The sequence below is a fragment of the Chaetodon trifascialis genome, chromosome 8 (assembly GCF_039877785.1).
Source record: "Chaetodon trifascialis isolate fChaTrf1 chromosome 8, fChaTrf1.hap1, whole genome shotgun sequence".
NCBI lineage: Eukaryota > Metazoa > Chordata > Actinopteri > Chaetodontiformes > Chaetodontidae > Chaetodon > Chaetodon trifascialis.
The window spans coordinates 18,685,828-18,703,358 of record NC_092063.1 but is presented as its reverse complement, the minus strand read 5'-3'; the positions used below and the strand labels follow the sequence as shown (position 1 = coordinate 18,703,358).

Here is a 17,531-nt window from a genome sequence, read left to right as displayed (position 1 = left end):
ATATATATCTATTTATATACTTTATTGATCCCCGAGAGGAAATTGTTTTCGTTACAGGTGCTCCTTGAGATAGAAGAGATTTAACATTTAGTGCAATTAGAAGAGGAATATGAAGAAGAAGAAGAAGAAGAAGAAGAAGAAGAAGAAGAAGAAGAAACATACTTTATTTTATGACACACACTACATGCACACACCATGCTTCGTGAAATTATTTCTCCGCATTTTACCCATCTATCATCTGTCCTTCCTCCGTGGCAGACTAGGAATGGTAGGCTGCTAGCCAACCGCGGCGCCCGGGGACCCAGTCCTTTTTTTCGTCACCATTGGTCAGGTGGTGATCTTCTTGCATGTTTTTAGTGGGGGTATAATTTATGAAGGATACCCCAGGTGAACACCGGGAGAACATGCAAACTCCACACAGAAGGGCCCCTTTCCTCGAACAGCAGGCACCGAAGGCATGGTGGAGGACGTTGTCCAAGATAGTCCATAGCTTATTCAGCATCCTCCTCTCTGACACCACTGTCAGAGAGTCACACTCCATCCCCACAACGTCACTGGCCTTGTGGATCAGTTTGTTGAGTCTATTGGCGCCGCCATCCTCAGCCTGCTGCCCCAGCATGCAACAGCACAAGGAATACCACCACAGACTCATAGAAAATCCTGAGCATAGTCCAGTAGATGTTGAAGGACCTCAGTCGCCTCAGAAAATAGAGACGACTCTGGCCCTTCCTGAAGAGAGCGTCAGTGTTCTTTGCCCAGTCCAGTTTATTGTCAGTATGTACCCCTAGGTACTTGTAATCCTCCACAGTGTCCACACTGACCCCCTGGATGGAAACTATCGCAGAGTCATCAGAAAACTTCTGAATTTGCAAGAACTATACTTGAATGGTTTCATGAATTTGAAATAATTTAAATAACCAGAATATTTTACTGACTCTTTTGGGGGTAGTCCAACATTTCTGAGAAGGCTCATGATATCAATGTTTCTACAGTCCTGACAAAATCTTATCAGCTGGCCAAATTGAAAGACTCACACGTCAAAAAAATCCCGGTTTTGATCATTGGAGGGCTTTTTGTACAGCAGCAGACAGCGAGCTGCTGGATTAACTGTTGACATTTTTCATTTTCGCTCTGTCAGCTCAAGCTTCGAGTGGATGTGGTGGTTAATTTCCCAGGCATGCTGTGGGTCTCCAGCAGGCGATGATGATGTGGGTCAGCCCGCTGGCACCTCTGAGAGGAAGTCTTACACCAAAATCAGTCTGTGAAGTACTTTTCATGTACACTATATGATTATGTGCTCCAGATGAGCCACAATGAGACTCAACAGTCAGGACTCCAACTAGCTGGACTGTATTTTTATGAAATATAACCCATAATCTGGGTCACATGGATAACATTGAATTTAATCATGACAAATGCATTTGCCCTACAGTCAAATGTGCAGTGTCTCTATCCTTAAAGTCACCTCTGCAATGCCATTAAGTCCATTATTCCAGAGGAAATAAATTCTGCAGATGTTGTCACTCTCTGTTGTGCACAGTTTTTTAAATTTTCGTTTCATCACATGCATATATATCTGTGAAATCCAGGTCAGGTCATGGTACTCCTTTGTAAAGCACTCAGAAATACAACATGTTTATTAATTGTGTAGAAGAAACAAAACAATTAATGGCTGTGGAAACAAAAAGTTTCAATCTAAAGGATTTGGACTCTTATTATTTTTGCTGAATTTCGATGGAGATTAAAGACCAGCCACATTCATTCCCTGCAGCTATAATAGTTTAGAGGCTTGTTCAGTCGTCCAGGGGATACATGTGAGTGCTTGAGTGTTCCCATGTTGCCTCCTGTCTGAGATTTTCATTGAAGATCTTGTTAGCAAGAGCTGAGCCAGGACCATCCATCTTGTGTTTCCTGGAGTATCCTTTGTGTTAACGCTGCAATTGTATTCCTCGATGGCCCCAAGTCTTGTTTGAAATACCTAAACTGTTTTCCTGGAGGGAGTCCTGGTTAATAGAATGAGGTCCCAAGTCTTTGGCAGTTTTAATAATGTTGTAGCTGTCTGCTTCACCAGTCCGCTGAGAACGCCACTGCAGTTCATCGCCAGGGCTTTTTTTTTTAACGACTGAGCAATATTGTTTTTGAACCCACTTCAGCATAAAAGACACTGGGGAGGAAGTCGCTATGTGATCTTTGCTCATTTTAATACAGATATGGTTCACGGCTGGGTTTTTCAGCCATGCAACAGAAGCGTTTGTATAAATTGTGCTGTATGTCAGAGCAAAAAGTTTAATGCGTTTTACAAGCTGTGAGGGCGTCACACTGTGTCTGTGCCCATTAGAGGGTCTGTCTGTCATCTATCAGAATTACCTAGGTTTATTGAAGCGGCGTTGTTAAGAGCAGTGAACCTCAGAAATGAACAGCCCAAAAAGCTGTTGCGCTGGGTTTTTGAAGGCCACATATAAACTGTGAACATTTGTAACTGCTGAGGTATATTTGATCCTGGACTCAGCAGAAAAGAGCCCTGAAGAGCAGAATCTGTCTCATAAAACTGAAGCTCTCTGCACTTCACTGGTCGCACATCCCCAAATGGCAAAATCTGACAAACGTTTACTGAAGCATTTCCTCATTTCGCTTCTCTGTGGACATGGCAGACAGTGTAACTGAATTGTTAGTCATAGAAGTACTTCAGGGTTGGTAAAATTCACCCCTGAAAGACCTTGATAGTATGCAAAGTTAAGCTATTTTAGGAAGCCTGTATAAAATACATGGGGTGTTTTGCATCTCACACATTGTCAGATTGCTGTGGTGTCCTCAGTGAAAACACTGACTGTGAACAAGCTTAAAAAGCATTATGGGGTGTCTGTCAGCCATGTTGAGCACGATTATCTTTAAGCTGCTAAAAGGAGAAACACAGCAGCCTGAAATGATGGAGTGCTACTCTCAGCTGAAGCCAGATGAAATATAACAGTGGGATTTGTACAATTGATAACTAATTGAAAAAGTGCAAAAAAGGAAGGTAATGCACCCTTGATGGTGAGTGAAACTGAAAACATTGAGAATTCTCTTAATCGTCAGCTTTATCGGTGTGTTAGTGTGTTAGCTCACACCATTTGCTCTATAATGATTGATTTCCCATGCATTACCACCACATTCATGCTCATTAAAATGTCAGTGGATCCGATGCCAATCACCGCGAGCAGGCCATATGGCGGGTTCCTTCCTCAGTGTACATTGGCTGACCTCGAGACCTCATACTGAAATCTGTGACCATGATGCTGGTTACAGATGGAGACTGTCTTCAGCGGGGCTCCTGCTGTCTCTTGGCTGTCCTGCCATCACACACAGTTACCCAGTGTGAATGTTGACCACAGTCCAACCATGCACTGCCTTTTGTTTTTGTTTCATTCTGAATCACATGCCAACTGTCAGCTGAAACCCAGGACTTCCACCCTGCTCTCCTCCATATCCCATTATACAGGGAGTGAGCACAGAGCACCATCTGGGATGTCTTCACATCCGGTCTACAGTCATCCCTGCTTGGATGTGAAAATAGAGATCCTACTATAATCAGGGAGCTCATGCAGCTGCCTGCTGTTGACCTTTGAACCACAGTGAATGAGTGTAAGATGTCAGTACTGTGGTTCACTCTTGTATATTTGCAGCTCAAGGTTCATCAAGTGTTTCTCATAAAACCACTGGATGGATTACAGAGTCACTGGGAACCTGCTCCAAAATAGCCAAAATTCAGAAGCAGGAAATATCATTTTCATTTAATGAAAGGCTGATCAATAGATCTGAATCAGTCATAAGATTTCCACTTCTGTTGTTCCTATTAGTTTGGAGATGGGGCTGGCCTGAGGCTCAGCATGGAGGTCTTTGAAGTCTGAATCATATGAATATTTTTTAGAATGACCTCAATATCTATTTGTATTACAGATTTATGCATCTCTGGAGTGTTTTGAACTAAATACAGTGTATGTTGGTTAAGGAGGGAAAACACAAGAGGTGGGATTGGTGGGATATTGTATTCTTCCATAATTGTGCTCCTTTTTACCCCGTCCTGTAACTCAGTCCTGTTCCTGAGCTACAACGCCATTTTCATTGGCTTTATCTGTGTTGGTTTTCTGCGAGCTGTGGCAGCTCATTGCCTCACCTCTTATCAGAACAATGCCCAACCGAGCAAGGTCCATCAGCATTTGAAAGGGCGCAGGAGAAAGGCGTGAATGGCACAGAAACACAGAAAATAAGAGTGTGCTCAAATCACCTCTGCCCGACTTCACCTGACTTACTCGGGACGGTCCCGCAGAAGGCTGCAGCCTCCCCACCTCTGCATGGAAAATGACACAACCGAAGAGAATACTAGAACTCAGAGTGAAACAATGATTATATATTTCACAGAAACGACAGTACCTCTAAATGGATGGAGAAAAAACAGAGGAGGAAATCACACTGCTATTTTCGGCAAGTGCGTTATTGCTCTCACTGATAGCACAGCGAAGGGAGAGAGAAAGAGGCGCCCGCCTGCGCAGGAGCCTCAGCCGTGCGCGCTTTCATCCAGGAGAAAGCCACTTTCTTATTTGCATCGGCAAAACTGGCTTTGTTGAATTAAAAAAAAAAACGCACACTGATGAAGCGCCCTCTTGGATAAATCGGAGCGCACGGGAAGGATGCTGCTCTCACTAGGAGCAGGTGTACTCATCCAAGCGAAGGGCATAGAGCAGGAGCGGCGTACAAGAGCGGCTGGACCACAATACCTGCTCCACAGGAAAACCTCTCATCCTTGCTGCTGCTCAACCCTTTCAAAATAACTGGATTTTTTTTTTTTTTTCATGGAAGTTATATGTGGAAAACAGGAGAGCGTGGGCATGAAACTGGTGGACGCGCAGCTCATTTGAAAAACAGTAGTGACACAAAAGAAAGAAAAACCGAGGACTGCTCTGTTGGCTTCCCACAAGGCTGTTTCTCTGAAATCAATCTCGCTCTTATCGAGGACATAATCATCTGCAAGAATGCCCGGAGCACTTTTATCAGCGGAGTCGCTCTACATAGCAATGGAGGTGGTGATTGCACTTGCGTCTGTGATAGGGAATGTGATGGTGGTTTGGGCGGTGAAAATTAACAAATCGTTGCGAGATACCACGTTTTGCTTCATCGTCTCCCTAGCTCTGGCGGACATTGCAGTGGGAGCCCTCGTCATCCCTCTGGCCATCACTATCAGCATCGGACTCCAAACTCACTTTTACAGCTGCCTGCTCGTGGCGTGCACGGTGCTGGTTCTGACTCAAAGTTCAATCCTGGCCCTCCTGGCCATTGCAATTGACCGCTATCTCAGGGTCAAGATCCCCACCAGGTAATGAGGTTTTCACCATGAAAATACGATTCACTCGCACTACCTGAGCCACGAGAAAAAGTGACGGTAATGGCACTGTTTTATTTCCCAGAAAAGCCTCCTCACACACAGGAGAAGACAGTCCAGAAGCCGTGTCCCTTGGTAGTCATTCCATCACGCCTGTCCCTTTATATGCATATAGATCTGGCTCACCAGCGCAGACATGACAGCTCACTAGAACATGGCTGGTAAACCAGCCGCTTTAATTAGTCCCTCTGCCTTCAAGATTGATAAATGTTTGAAGGAGCACATGACAGAATTAGTGCATTTGACTGTGGGGTTGTCTTCAGGAGAATCATGTTTTCTGTGTGTCTGACCTTTTCTCAGAGAAAAGGTCAGTTTTGCTGTCAGCAATTTTCAATCTCTTTGTATTTGGTGCGCAGGACCACCTTGCCAGGCTGAAACAAAAGACTGAGATGTGGCGCTGAAAGGCTGAAAAGATAAGCTTCATAGAAGATGGGAATTTATTGTCTGAGAATATTGGCTGTGATAGTTTCAAACTCAAATCTCCTGTCTAAGACTGTGCTAAGTCTTCCAGGCTTATGATAGCAGTTTATCAGGAATTTGAGCTTTTGATTGCTTAACCTTGTTAAGTAAAACCACCCAAGCTTAATGGGGATGTGGGGGTGGGGGTAGCTCAAAACTTGAATACAACATTTCCCAGAAACTAGAATATTTTTAGTTTATGATTATTCCAACATTGTGCTTCTTGCACATAGGAATAAAGTGCTGATCCCCCCAGTATGTGATCTCTGATCAGCTCCCAGGCTCACTGTGTAAAAAATAACAGTCTTCTTGCTGTGAAGCTCAGACACAGATTGAAGTTAGAACATACACTCCTAATCGATAGTAACCCAAGATCTGGCACTTGTCACAGCTGTGCTAAATTGCAGTGTTTTGTTCAGCCTCTGGCTGCAATTAAACAAAGACCAGGCTGTTGTAATGCTTCTATTTCCCTCACAATTACAACACCAGTATATATCAACTATTAGTAATGCAAAAGGGATGAGTTGTTGCTCTATACACTTGCACTTCACAAGCATGAACTGTTTTCATCCCTTCCTCTTTCATGAAGTATCATGATGAGTCTCTCTGTGTCCTTTCTTGGTCACAGGACAGTAGTGATATAATGTTAGAGTCTCTGCACCTTTTACCCTTTTCTAGCTCCAGCTTCTTATCCATAAAACACCGTAACAATGAAAAAGCGAAACCTGTAAAACGTGATGTAGCATGCCAAGTACTGCAGCTTCTGTCCACTGTACCTCTGTGATAAATTAGCTGGTAATATTGAGCCAGTTGTCAGAAGTATAATTCAGTTTTGCCCTGAACAGAAGAAGCATGCAAAGCAGCAGCACTGCAAAGGACAACGGTTTTATAGACTGTCTTGTTCAAGTGGGAATATGTGCTGCAAGGAACCATGTGTGAAGTGTAGAGTGTCGTTACACATGGGGCTGTGTGTTTTCAACAATAACACTTTCTCATGAATTGTATCTTTTTGTGGCACTGCCACAATGACAAATAAAAGAAAGTAAGAGCATGTGAGCGCTGTGAGAGAAAGTGCTGACACCATTCTGTGTTTGCTCCTGCAGATACAAGCGGGTGGTGACCCCTCGGCGAGCGGGGCTGGCAGTGGTGATATGCTGGATGGTGGCTTTCATCGTGGGGCTCACACCCATGTTAGGCTGGAACAACCTGGGGCGCCTCCAGCAGAACGGCTCCATCAGCTCCGACCTCATCATCACCTGCCAGTTCGAAAACGTCATCAGCATGGACTACATGGTCTATTTCAACTTCTTTGGCTGGGTGCTGCCGCCACTGCTGCTCATGCTGGTCATCTATGTGGAGATCTTCTACATGATCCACAAGCAACTCAACAATAAGAAGTTCACCACCAGTCACTCAGACCCCAACAAGTACTATGACAAGGAGCTGAATCTTGCTAAATCGCTGGCTCTGGTCCTTTTTCTCTTTGCCATCAGCTGGCTCCCACTCCACATCATCAACTGCATCACACTCTTCTGCCCTGAGTGCCAGAAGCCCATAGTCCTCCTCTACATCGCCATCCTGCTCACCCACGGCAACTCTGCTGTCAACCCAATTGTCTATGCTTTCCGCATTAAGAAGTTCCGCACGGCCTTCAGGAAAATCTGGCAACAATACTTCTGCTGCAAGGACACACCAGCTCTGGAGATTCAGCCCAGCGATAGGAAAGAGATGCCCAATCCAGAGCCACAGGCGACAACCCCGCAGCCCCCTCACAAGAAAATCCTAAATTCCGATACAGTGCAAGAGCAGCTGCCTCCACCTGAGCAGCAACAGGACCAGAGTACCAAACCACCGCAACAACCTAAAGAACATCCGCCCTTACTGGAGCAGAACGCAGTCTAAGCCAAGGAGCAGAGCTGATTGCTGGCTGGGAAGGTAATGATCAGTGCACGAACATTGGTTCTCTCCTCATTTGAATGTAGTCTAATGAGGGGCGTGAAGTGCTACGATGCTGTCATGACTGAGGCGACTTGGATGATAAATCTCAAACACTGGAAGATCATTTATTGTTACTCAGGAGGAGTGGATTTACTTAGAGTTTGGTCATAGAAAAAGAAGAAAACAAGGTTACCTATGAACTTGCAATAATGGAAATCTTTTTCACAGCTACTGTCTATCTTAGTAACAGACTGAAGACATTAAGCTTTAATGTTTTGTTCATTATGGTCAAACAGGTGGTGTGAAACATTACAATGTGCAATATAAGTTATTGTGGTTGGTCAGTATCAGATTATCAAATGTCATAACTTGCTTTAGAATGAAAGTTCAAATAGAAGCAGGTTCATCTTACTTCTGTAATACTGTGTGTATGTTTAAACTGACAGTGGCTGAGGAATATGAATGTAATGATACTGTAAATAAGGGACTGTAGCACGGCTGTGAATGCTCACCTCTTCTTCAGGGTCTTAATCGCACAGCGGTGGTGGGGTAGCACTCTGGGTGAGATTTTTGCAGCAAGGACGTGTGTGTGTGTGTGTGCTGATAGAAGGGTTTTGTAATCCCTTAACGCCTATCCACTGGAGGTGAGTCCCTCAGTGATCCAGCAGCACTGATCCATTACAGAGGAGATGGACAGGGATAAGAAACAAACAGCTGGAGGGGATGGGAGATTTTAACCTCTTTAGAAGCTGTGTTCAGGAGACTCCTGGCTGCAGAATGACAGCTACTCAGGGGGGAGAAAGACAAGACGCACTTAAAGCTCATGTTTATCCAGCCTCCATGCCAGCTGGTGGTGTGAGAGGAGGAGGAGAGGTTTTCTTTTTTTCCCCCCTTAGTGGACTGATAATAACCTTATCACAACTTACCACTAGACACAGTGGCTTCCATTTCCATGGCCTTATTCAGTGTTTTAAATAGTGTGGACTGGACAAGAAAAGACAACGTGAAGATTGTGAGTACCTTTACTATACTGTAAACTCAATTTTTTGCATAATCCCAAATTGGGGCATCTGTCAATTCATACTTAAACAATGTTCAATGCCACTGATATATATATAAAAAAAAACACTGTATGAGAATGTAAAGTAATTCTGTTTTATCTCTTGAGAAGACTCAGAGCTGTGGACGAGACTCTGGACAGTGCACTGATGTTCTCTTAAGTGGATGACAATCTCTTAAATAAGGTTAAGACTTTTTTATTGCAGTGTTGACAAACATCTCTCAGGCAGGAGCAGGCAGTGAACAGTCTGGATGGCTGAGAAGAAACATTAATCCACACCACCTACAAAGTGTATAGGCCAGGTGGACTGTACATAACACAAACCTGAGGAAAAAAAGTGGATGAATAAATGTATAACATGATGTGCTTTTTATAGATAATGCTTTACAACCCAGGTTTACAGTTTTGATTCCAACAGGATAGTGAAATACACATGTTTGTGACATTGTTTTATGTTATTTCATAGTTTGATGAATGACATCTGGTCCAACAGCAAATGTGTTCCATCTTCTATTAATGTAATGAGGACCTGTTGTTAATTAGCATATCTGGTTAGTTGCAAACGTGTTAATACTGAACGTATCAGCAAAATGTTCACTGAGAGCGTGTTTCATCTGTTTTCTGCCAAAATAGCCAATGTAGCAATACAAAATCCACCTATAGTGACTGTTGCATTATTACACTTTTTATGGTTATTTTTAGGCAGCAAAAGCTCTTTGGCTGATGGAGTCTGCAGTGAATTTAAGCTCGAGACACAGCGGGATTATAACATCTAACCGAAACCACAGCCTTCCTCTAACCTAAACCCAAAGTGGTTTTGTTGCCTAAACCTAGAACCACAGACAGACACAGAAATCTAGATGCAAACCACAGACTTTGGTGTCAAAGTCCTGAGCTTTGTACGCCCACCATCCACCTCAACCATAATCCTCGTCTCAACCGTAATCCTTGTCTCCTATGTGGAAGATAAGTGGAGAGCTTCATGTTCTAAAAACAAAAAGCATTGCTTCTGAATGTAATCCAGCTCGTGATTATGTTTGTCACCACAACATAATTTCAAGGGTGCAGGGTTGCACAGCCAGATACAAATTCCTGATGCGCTCATCCAATCATTTTAAAGTGGCTACAATCAATACTTTTGTACTAACAATACATCACATGAAGACTCATCTTGTTGTTTTGGTCTTCAGACTCAGAGGTTCAGTGTGTGGTTTAGTCCCGCTGCTCTCATCTTTGTTAGCAAGTCGCTGGCGATGAAATTTGAGCTTTTACCAGCTAAGGAGGCCGATATTTTCCCCTGGAGATAGCCAAACCAAAACAGAGATGAAAAAGAGAGAATATTATCATTATGTTGCAGACACGACTCCAAATTTGTGTTAATGTTTCATATCTGCTCGCTGTGTAAATAAGTAGCTGTTTGCTGACATTTTCACCATGTCACCTTAAAGTGATAATATATCATTGTATACAGCTTGCCTCTGCTGCTTGCAAGTAGTCAACAAAATCTGTTAATGCAGCTTTAAAGATAGGCGCCTGTAGTTCACATCAGTCTGCTCCCTCTTTGCATAAAGTCAGCACTTCCTCTGTGCTACCTGAGGATATGCTCAATTAGCCATCCACCCAGTGCATCTTCTCATGTAGCCTGTTTTTAAAAAGAATGATAAATAAGTTATTTTCTGCCTATTCGGTCCTCTCGATGAGTCAGCACTTCCTGAGTTGTAATTACTCACCAACAATCGACACTTTAGGCCCTGGATATCTCAACTTTCCATTGTTACCTTGCTGCAGCTCAGCAGTGCTGTCAGAATTCTCATTACTGCTGTGCAATAACACAGTGAAGGGGCTCTTAGATAACAGTCGAGAGTTGTCACGGCTCTGACAGCCATTTCTCCTCTCAGTATATGAATTCCTTTGATATTTGCCGACATATAAAGTTCCTGGAAAAACAGCCTAATCTAGTGACGACTGCCTGCTGTGTTTGTGAGGTCTGCACTAGAACTTGTCCAGAATCCATACAGCAGAAAATACACTTAAGTGCACACGTTTATATGTTTCAGTAATCTGGTTTAATATTAGGAATATTTCACATGCATTACAACAGTAATAACTCTTGGAGACTGTTCTTACGTTGCTTTGGTTTCTGGGCCAAAGATGCTGAGTTTTAGTGAAGGATTGAATATCAAGTCGCAGGAAACTTCAGATAAGAATTACAAATAAAGGAAAGGAAATACTGTAGTTTTTGCAACTCCAATAGAACAGCAGAGATGACCTTTCCCTGCAGCGACCTGCTGTCCTTGGGGCTAATGTGGGTGTTAACTGCAGATCCTGAGAGAAGGAGAGCGCCCTCCCTTTCCACCACTTCATGTTCACATTGTACAGCATAATCAACTCAGGTTCAGGGCGTACTAACCTTGTATCTTATGAAACCACAGACATTATAACACATTTGCTTATTCGATTCAGTAAAATGCTTTGGTGCAAGGGGAATTCTTCAGAAACATGATATGTGCTAATCATGTTGGAATTAAGTCAAATTTATCTGAGTATTGTAATGATATAATAATAAATGAATAATAACAGTGCAAGTGACCTCTACTCTTCACTACCTGCACTTGTCCCCTTTGGTGGAATGCACCAGGTCAATCTTTCCACTGGATGGTTTGTTCTAACCATGTGTAGGTCAATACTTAGCTCTGTACATTAGCTGAAGCTCTAACCGACACTGACCTTCCAATCCCCGGAAGACTCCCTGTACCTCCACGAGGGCAGGCTGAGGGGAAAATACATAGCTTAATATTTATGTCCCAGTGAAAGGCTTTTTTCATTAAAAATGGAGTAGCGGTTTGATCCACCTGGGCTCTGATCAGGCGTCATAAATAAACAAGCATGTTGTGCCCCCAGTGCTGCTGCACAACAGGAAACAAGGCTCCTTGTCAGAACACTTTTGTATATCATCACAACATCTGTCTCAGGGAACAGCTGTAACACAGCTCTGATGTGGGCTTTTGAAGGATGAAGGCTGGATAACACCCCATAAAAGAGGCTCTATTATCCAATGACACCAGCAATGACAGTATGATGGTGTGATACAGTAAAACTCAGAACAGTATCCACCATCACATACAGTGTGTTGTTGGTATTGTTGTGTATGTGTGATTTGACTGAAAAGCAATCAGTCATAAAAACAAGGCCACCAATTCTGCCTCTGTTGAAAGAGTGTCAGATTCATCTGCGTGAAGCTACAGCAGTGAAGAGAACGTCAATTCTCAGTTGGCTGCGTCCAAACTGATGTGCATAAAAAAGAGAAGGTTAAAAAAAAAGTGGAAGAAAATTTGCAGCAGATGGATGATGTGCAAAATATTTTGGATTTTAGCTGTGATATTGCTAAGCAGTTACACAAACCTTTAGCTGTGAATTTAACCAAAAGGTGCTGTAGCAGAAAACACCGTGTGATCAACTGTCACCGCGTTTCATCCCACTCACTGAGCCTCCGAGAAACAGCAATAAGGGATCACAGCATGTGTGAAAACCCTTCAATAAAACAGCATTAGGGTGCTGCAAATAACACAAACTCATTTTCGCTATAATCAATTATTCACCAAACAGGCTTACAAAATTAGAACAACATCAATATTTTATCTCCATTCTTTTCTTTTCTTTTCTTTTATCAAATCTCTGCCTCAGGAGGTGTTTTGAGAGCTCAGCCTTGAAGCAATGTTGTAAAATGTAAAGGAAGATTGCCTCCTGTGTGAACCAGCATATAAGAGAAGATGGAATAAGTGGCTCACAGGATTTCATTTAAAAAGATGTTTTTATGGAGCAGATTGGGCAGAGATGGTTACACGCTTTGTTTAGTAGCATAATTCACTTGCTTGTGTATATGAGAGATTTTCCTCATGCAGTCAGCCCATGGCTGTCAAAGCTTGATGCTGCATTTTCTTCTTGACACTAATTCCCTGTACCAGAGCTCTATTTCTCTCTTTTGGCCTCATTTACTGTCCTTATGGCAGACTGCCACCTGCTGGTAAAGAATAATTTGGTGTGCTTAATTTAAACTGAGCAGTGCCAGGAGGACTCAGTGTTGATCTGTTTCTCTGATGGAGGGTGCTCAAGTCCCATCTGGTTCCTTCATTAAGCTTCTCCCACAGGTCCGGATGGCCACTTTGGCATCCACAGACTTTTATTTAAAATCTTCTGATGGCAGTTCCAAAGACCTGCTTGGTTAATTAATATCCTCAAGACACTAGAATTATATCACGGACTTGAGATAAAAGAGTCAGAACAAAAAGCCCACTATGTGCATTTGCACAATGGATTCAATACACAATTTAGCCATGTGGCACATTGTGCTCAGAAACAACACAAATCCACAACTTACTCTGTTTTATTGCTGTAGGGTAAAAACTTAAATAAGGCAATGCAGTTCAAAAGAATTTAGAGTAGAATTTGCAAGATAGTACATGATGTCTTTTTATCATAAACAACATTTTTTTTGTATCATTCTAGATTTGAGAATGAAGTTGATTGAAGTTGTTGATTATCTCACAGAGATACTAAAGGTATGATCCAGAAAATGTTCCCACATTCACATCATAAGATCACCCAGTCTCTGTCATTGTGCCAAAATGCTGCTTCGGCTGTCAGGAGACCCACGTTTGAACTTCGGGGTATTTTATTGCTTCATCCCTCCAGCATTTTAAACAGAGGACTTATGGTTAAAATGTTCTGCTTGAGATAATGTTATTCTAAATACATTGCAGTTCACTTTAGTGACACAGGCAGAGTCATCAGCAAGTATATAACCACTAAGAGTAATGTCAGAGTTCAAGTTTTTTTGCTGTGTTACTGGAAAATGACACAGAGTGTGCACAACCATCTAGGTTTTTGTCCTGGAGGGAAAAGCTGCTTTTATTTTAGGCCACACAAGTTCAAACTCCGGCAACCCCACATACCGTAACAGAGAGCTCAAACCCCAGCAAACACACATCAAAAGCAAGCATAATTGCCTGCCTCAACAAGTCTGAACCAAAGTGTGCAGAGGCAGCTGAAGTGCTGAACCTGACTCACTTCCTGCCTGCTATCAGCTGCTTGGCCTTTCTCAGGAAGGGGAAATTCCCATCCCTTTTCCCATTTTATGAAACGGTGCTTTTAAAAACCTGTTGAATGGACTTCACAATACATGACCTCATTATACTATTTTTTTGGGGGGGGGGGTGACAGCTCACAAAATGCCTATCTGTAACAGAGCACTTCTTTGTTTTGGTTAACAGGCTCTCTGTTCCATGTGGCAGATTTTGAAAACAACTCTTTAAAAAGTTATGGAGGCGTTGCTCCATCTGCAGTTAAACAAGCAATAATAATATTCGGTGCAATCAGAGCTCCCATCGTGGCCCATGCTGTCACTCCCTGTGGCTGTTCTCTGGATGGCAGAGGATGGAACGCCCATAAAGGCCACTGCTTATGACTGGCAGTAATTAGCTTTTAACGGTGGTGGTGAAAGATGGCTGTCCATAAAGCCAACACAACTCTGCAGTGGTAGCCCACGCCTCAGCATACGCAGTCTACCCTCAGTCATGGCTCTCAGCCAGACCTTTTTAGTGATATTATATAATTACATGAACTCATACAAATTGTCTACAGTATCTCCCTGGGGCGGCCTGGTGGCCTCGGGGTTAAGGCGCCAACCACGAACCACAATGTCCCTGGTTCATTTCCGGCAGGGAACCTCTGTTGAATGTTATTCCCCATCTCACACTCTTCTCCATTTCCTGTTACCTCTCTTCCATCACTATCTAATAAAGTAGAAAATGCACATATACATACAGTATATATACCTCAATTCCCCCCAAAAATTGGGACATTGTAAAACATGAATAAAACAGAATGCGATCATTTGCTGATTCCACATAGACTCAATTGAAAACAGTACATATGTATAATGTTGACCTCATCAGCTTCACTGATTTTTGCAAATATCTGCTTATTCCGAATTTGATGCAGCAACATGTTTCATACAAGTTGGGACAGGAGCAGCTAAAGACTGGGAAAGATGGGAAATGCAAAAACACCTGTTTGGAACATTCCACAGGTAAACAGGCTGATTGGTAACAGCTGATAGCATCATGATTGGGTATGAGAGGGGCATCCTGGAAAGGCTCATAAGTGAGGATGGAGCGAGGCTCACCACTTTGTGAACACATGATTGTATAAAGGATATTACTACATGGGCTTGAGAACACTTTGTGAAACCATTGTCGGTAAACAGCAAATGATTGCATTGTTATTATTTACATTTTACAGTGTCCCAACTTTGTGTGTGTATATATATAGATATATATATACTGTATAAATATCCCTCAATTACTTCTGTCATAATAATTTCCCATTCTCACGCAAGGTAACCATGTACACAACTAAGATGATATGTTTGGTTCTCATAAGGCCACAAGTTTCTCAACAAAGTGCCACAAATGTTATAATCGTGTATGTATCCATACAAATTGTGCAAAACATCAGTACACATACATCTCTTTGGGTAGAGGACTCTCTGTCATATCCTGTTTCAATCATCTCTATCAATGTGTCCCAATCCTGTAGAGTACCTGAGTGGAAGCAGAGGAAGTGTGCACGGCTGGTCTGCGGTTGACCAGCAGAGCAGACCAATGGGAGAGAAAACAGCGATAAGCAGTAGTGGTTTATATGACATGCATTTTTAACAGCTTTAATTGGCTTAACATGGCGCTGTGCTTTGATCCCCAGCGGTGTGACGGAACTTCATTTCCCCATATCAGATTAAGAAAAGCTGCTGTTTCAAGAGCACCAAATTAAGACGACTATTATGTTCCGATTGTTTATTTAGCTTTGTCATAGCATCAACAAGTCATCTTGGAATGACCTACTTCAACCTAACCTAACATTTCATATTGTTCATCCCGAGCTACAACCAAATGACACATCACTATGAGGATCATCACTATCACTGCCATTTCAGCACCTGAAAGTACTATCATACACCTAAAACTCTTGAAAAGATTTACATTTGTATGTTATTTGAACTCTGACCACTGTACTCTTTCATTTTGGCTGCCACTGAATCAGATTCTCATAATCTTTACAGCTGGCTATAGGTTGTTACAATAAAGTGTTGTATGAGAAAGTATTGGCACAGTAAGCAAGAAATATTCCCAAAGGTGACTAATAGTCTAGATTTTGATAAAGTGTTTGGCGAGGCAGAAGTAACACTCCTGTCTGCTGCTCCAGGGAGACATGAGTCAAAGCTGTGGCCTCTTGTGCTCCTACAGCCCTATTCATATGACTGTACACAGCTTTATGGCAACTGTTTTAAGTTTGTTCATGGAATTATTTCTGTCGAACTTAGCATGCTGACTTATGACTCACTGCAGACAAGCTGTTATATGAGTGACACTTAGAGGGCACAGCGTGGTTTCCGCCCTGCCGATTGCTTGTTTTGATCAGTATTTGTTTTGGTTGGGTCATTTGTTTTGTTTGTTGTGCTCTACGGATCCCTGTGTGCCAATTTGACCCACAAGCATGCACAGTATCTCGACAAATTAAAAAGGATTACAAATATTCAGAGACAACACATTAGACATGTTCATTGCTGTTTTAGTTTCATTGTTGTTGTAATAATGAGGCGAGCAACATAGAATGATCAAAATAGGACGAAGGAAATGCACAGGCAAACTTCTTGGAGAGCCAAAATAAACTGTTGTGAGAGTTTAGTGGGGTATAAAAACAAAACTTTTCCCAGAAGAACTGCAAGGCAAAGCAGACTCAGCAGGGCTGGGTAAAGTACCTGGACGTGGTGATGGGGTAACACTCCCCCCACATCAAACCCAGTGACGCTCCTGTGTGTTGCACAGTCGTTGTGTCCCACCACAAAGTCAACAAACCAGCCGTCATAAAACACAACGCAGCTGAACGAGGAAGCTGGCCAAGAAACCACATCAACCGTGGCAGACAGGAAGTGATTTCTGTATTTATAACTGCCTGCTAGAAACATACCATAAGACATAAACAGTTTGCTTTAACAAGACAGTTGGAAACTAAACAGGGCCTCTGACAATTAAGCTCAAAGTTGCAAAACTTGCTGTAAAGCTGAACTGTAAACACTGAAGAATCTGAAACCAGTTTAAAAAAATCAGGATATAAAACATGCCATGATTTGGTGGGAAGTAAGAGCTTCATGTGTGAAGCTCCACACATTATTCACCTTGAGCTGTTACTGATCTGAAAATGCCAACAACAGAGCATTTTGTTGTTTTCTGCCTCACTGTGTTTTCAGAGCTCCAGGAAAAATAGCGAGAGGTCATAAATGATGACTGTGATATGACATGACTCTGACGTTGCATGGTTAACCTAATCATAAAGATCCCGCCCACGTGAGCTGTGAGGGTCTTGCTGCTCTACTATGATATTATCCAGCTCTCTGATGACGCAGTTGGCCACCTCATACAGCTATATGGTGTGTGCCAACAGGCTGTGCTTTGATTGAGGGCAATTTTGGGAAGAATGCCACACAAAAATGTGTATTTTTCGAGGTTCGGTGCCAGACGTCTTTTTAGAAGCAAAGTGGCGAAACCAAATGAAATGTGGCATTTGTTAAAATGCATGGAGCCGTATTCATTAAGCCTTTGA

General features: G+C 42.6%; 1 protein-coding gene across 1 annotated transcript; it reads left to right on the top strand.

Annotated features, from left to right (window-relative positions):
* Window positions 1-4,304: 4,304 nt before the first annotated feature.
* Window positions 4,305-12,169, top strand: adora1b (adenosine A1 receptor b). The gene is made up of 2 exons (XM_070969493.1): window positions 4,305-5,350; window positions 6,979-12,169. Exons 1-2 carry the CDS (start codon window positions 5,010-5,012, stop codon window positions 7,775-7,777), a joined length of 1,140 nt encoding a protein of 379 aa, XP_070825594.1. The 5' UTR covers window positions 4,305-5,009; the 3' UTR covers window positions 7,778-12,169.
* The last annotated feature ends 5,362 nt before the right edge of the window (window positions 12,170-17,531 follow it).

What these genes read in the sequence shown, in the direction of transcription:
- adora1b (XM_070969493.1), top strand. Translation starts at nt 5,010, where the DNA reads ATGCCCGGAGCACTTTTATCAGCGGAGTCGCTCTACATAGCAATGGAG. An exon ending in AGGGTCAAGATCCCCACCAG is followed by an intron (nt 5,351 to 6,978) that starts GTAATGAGGTTT and finishes TTGCTCCTGCAG; the next exon opens with ATACAAGCGGGTGGTGACCC.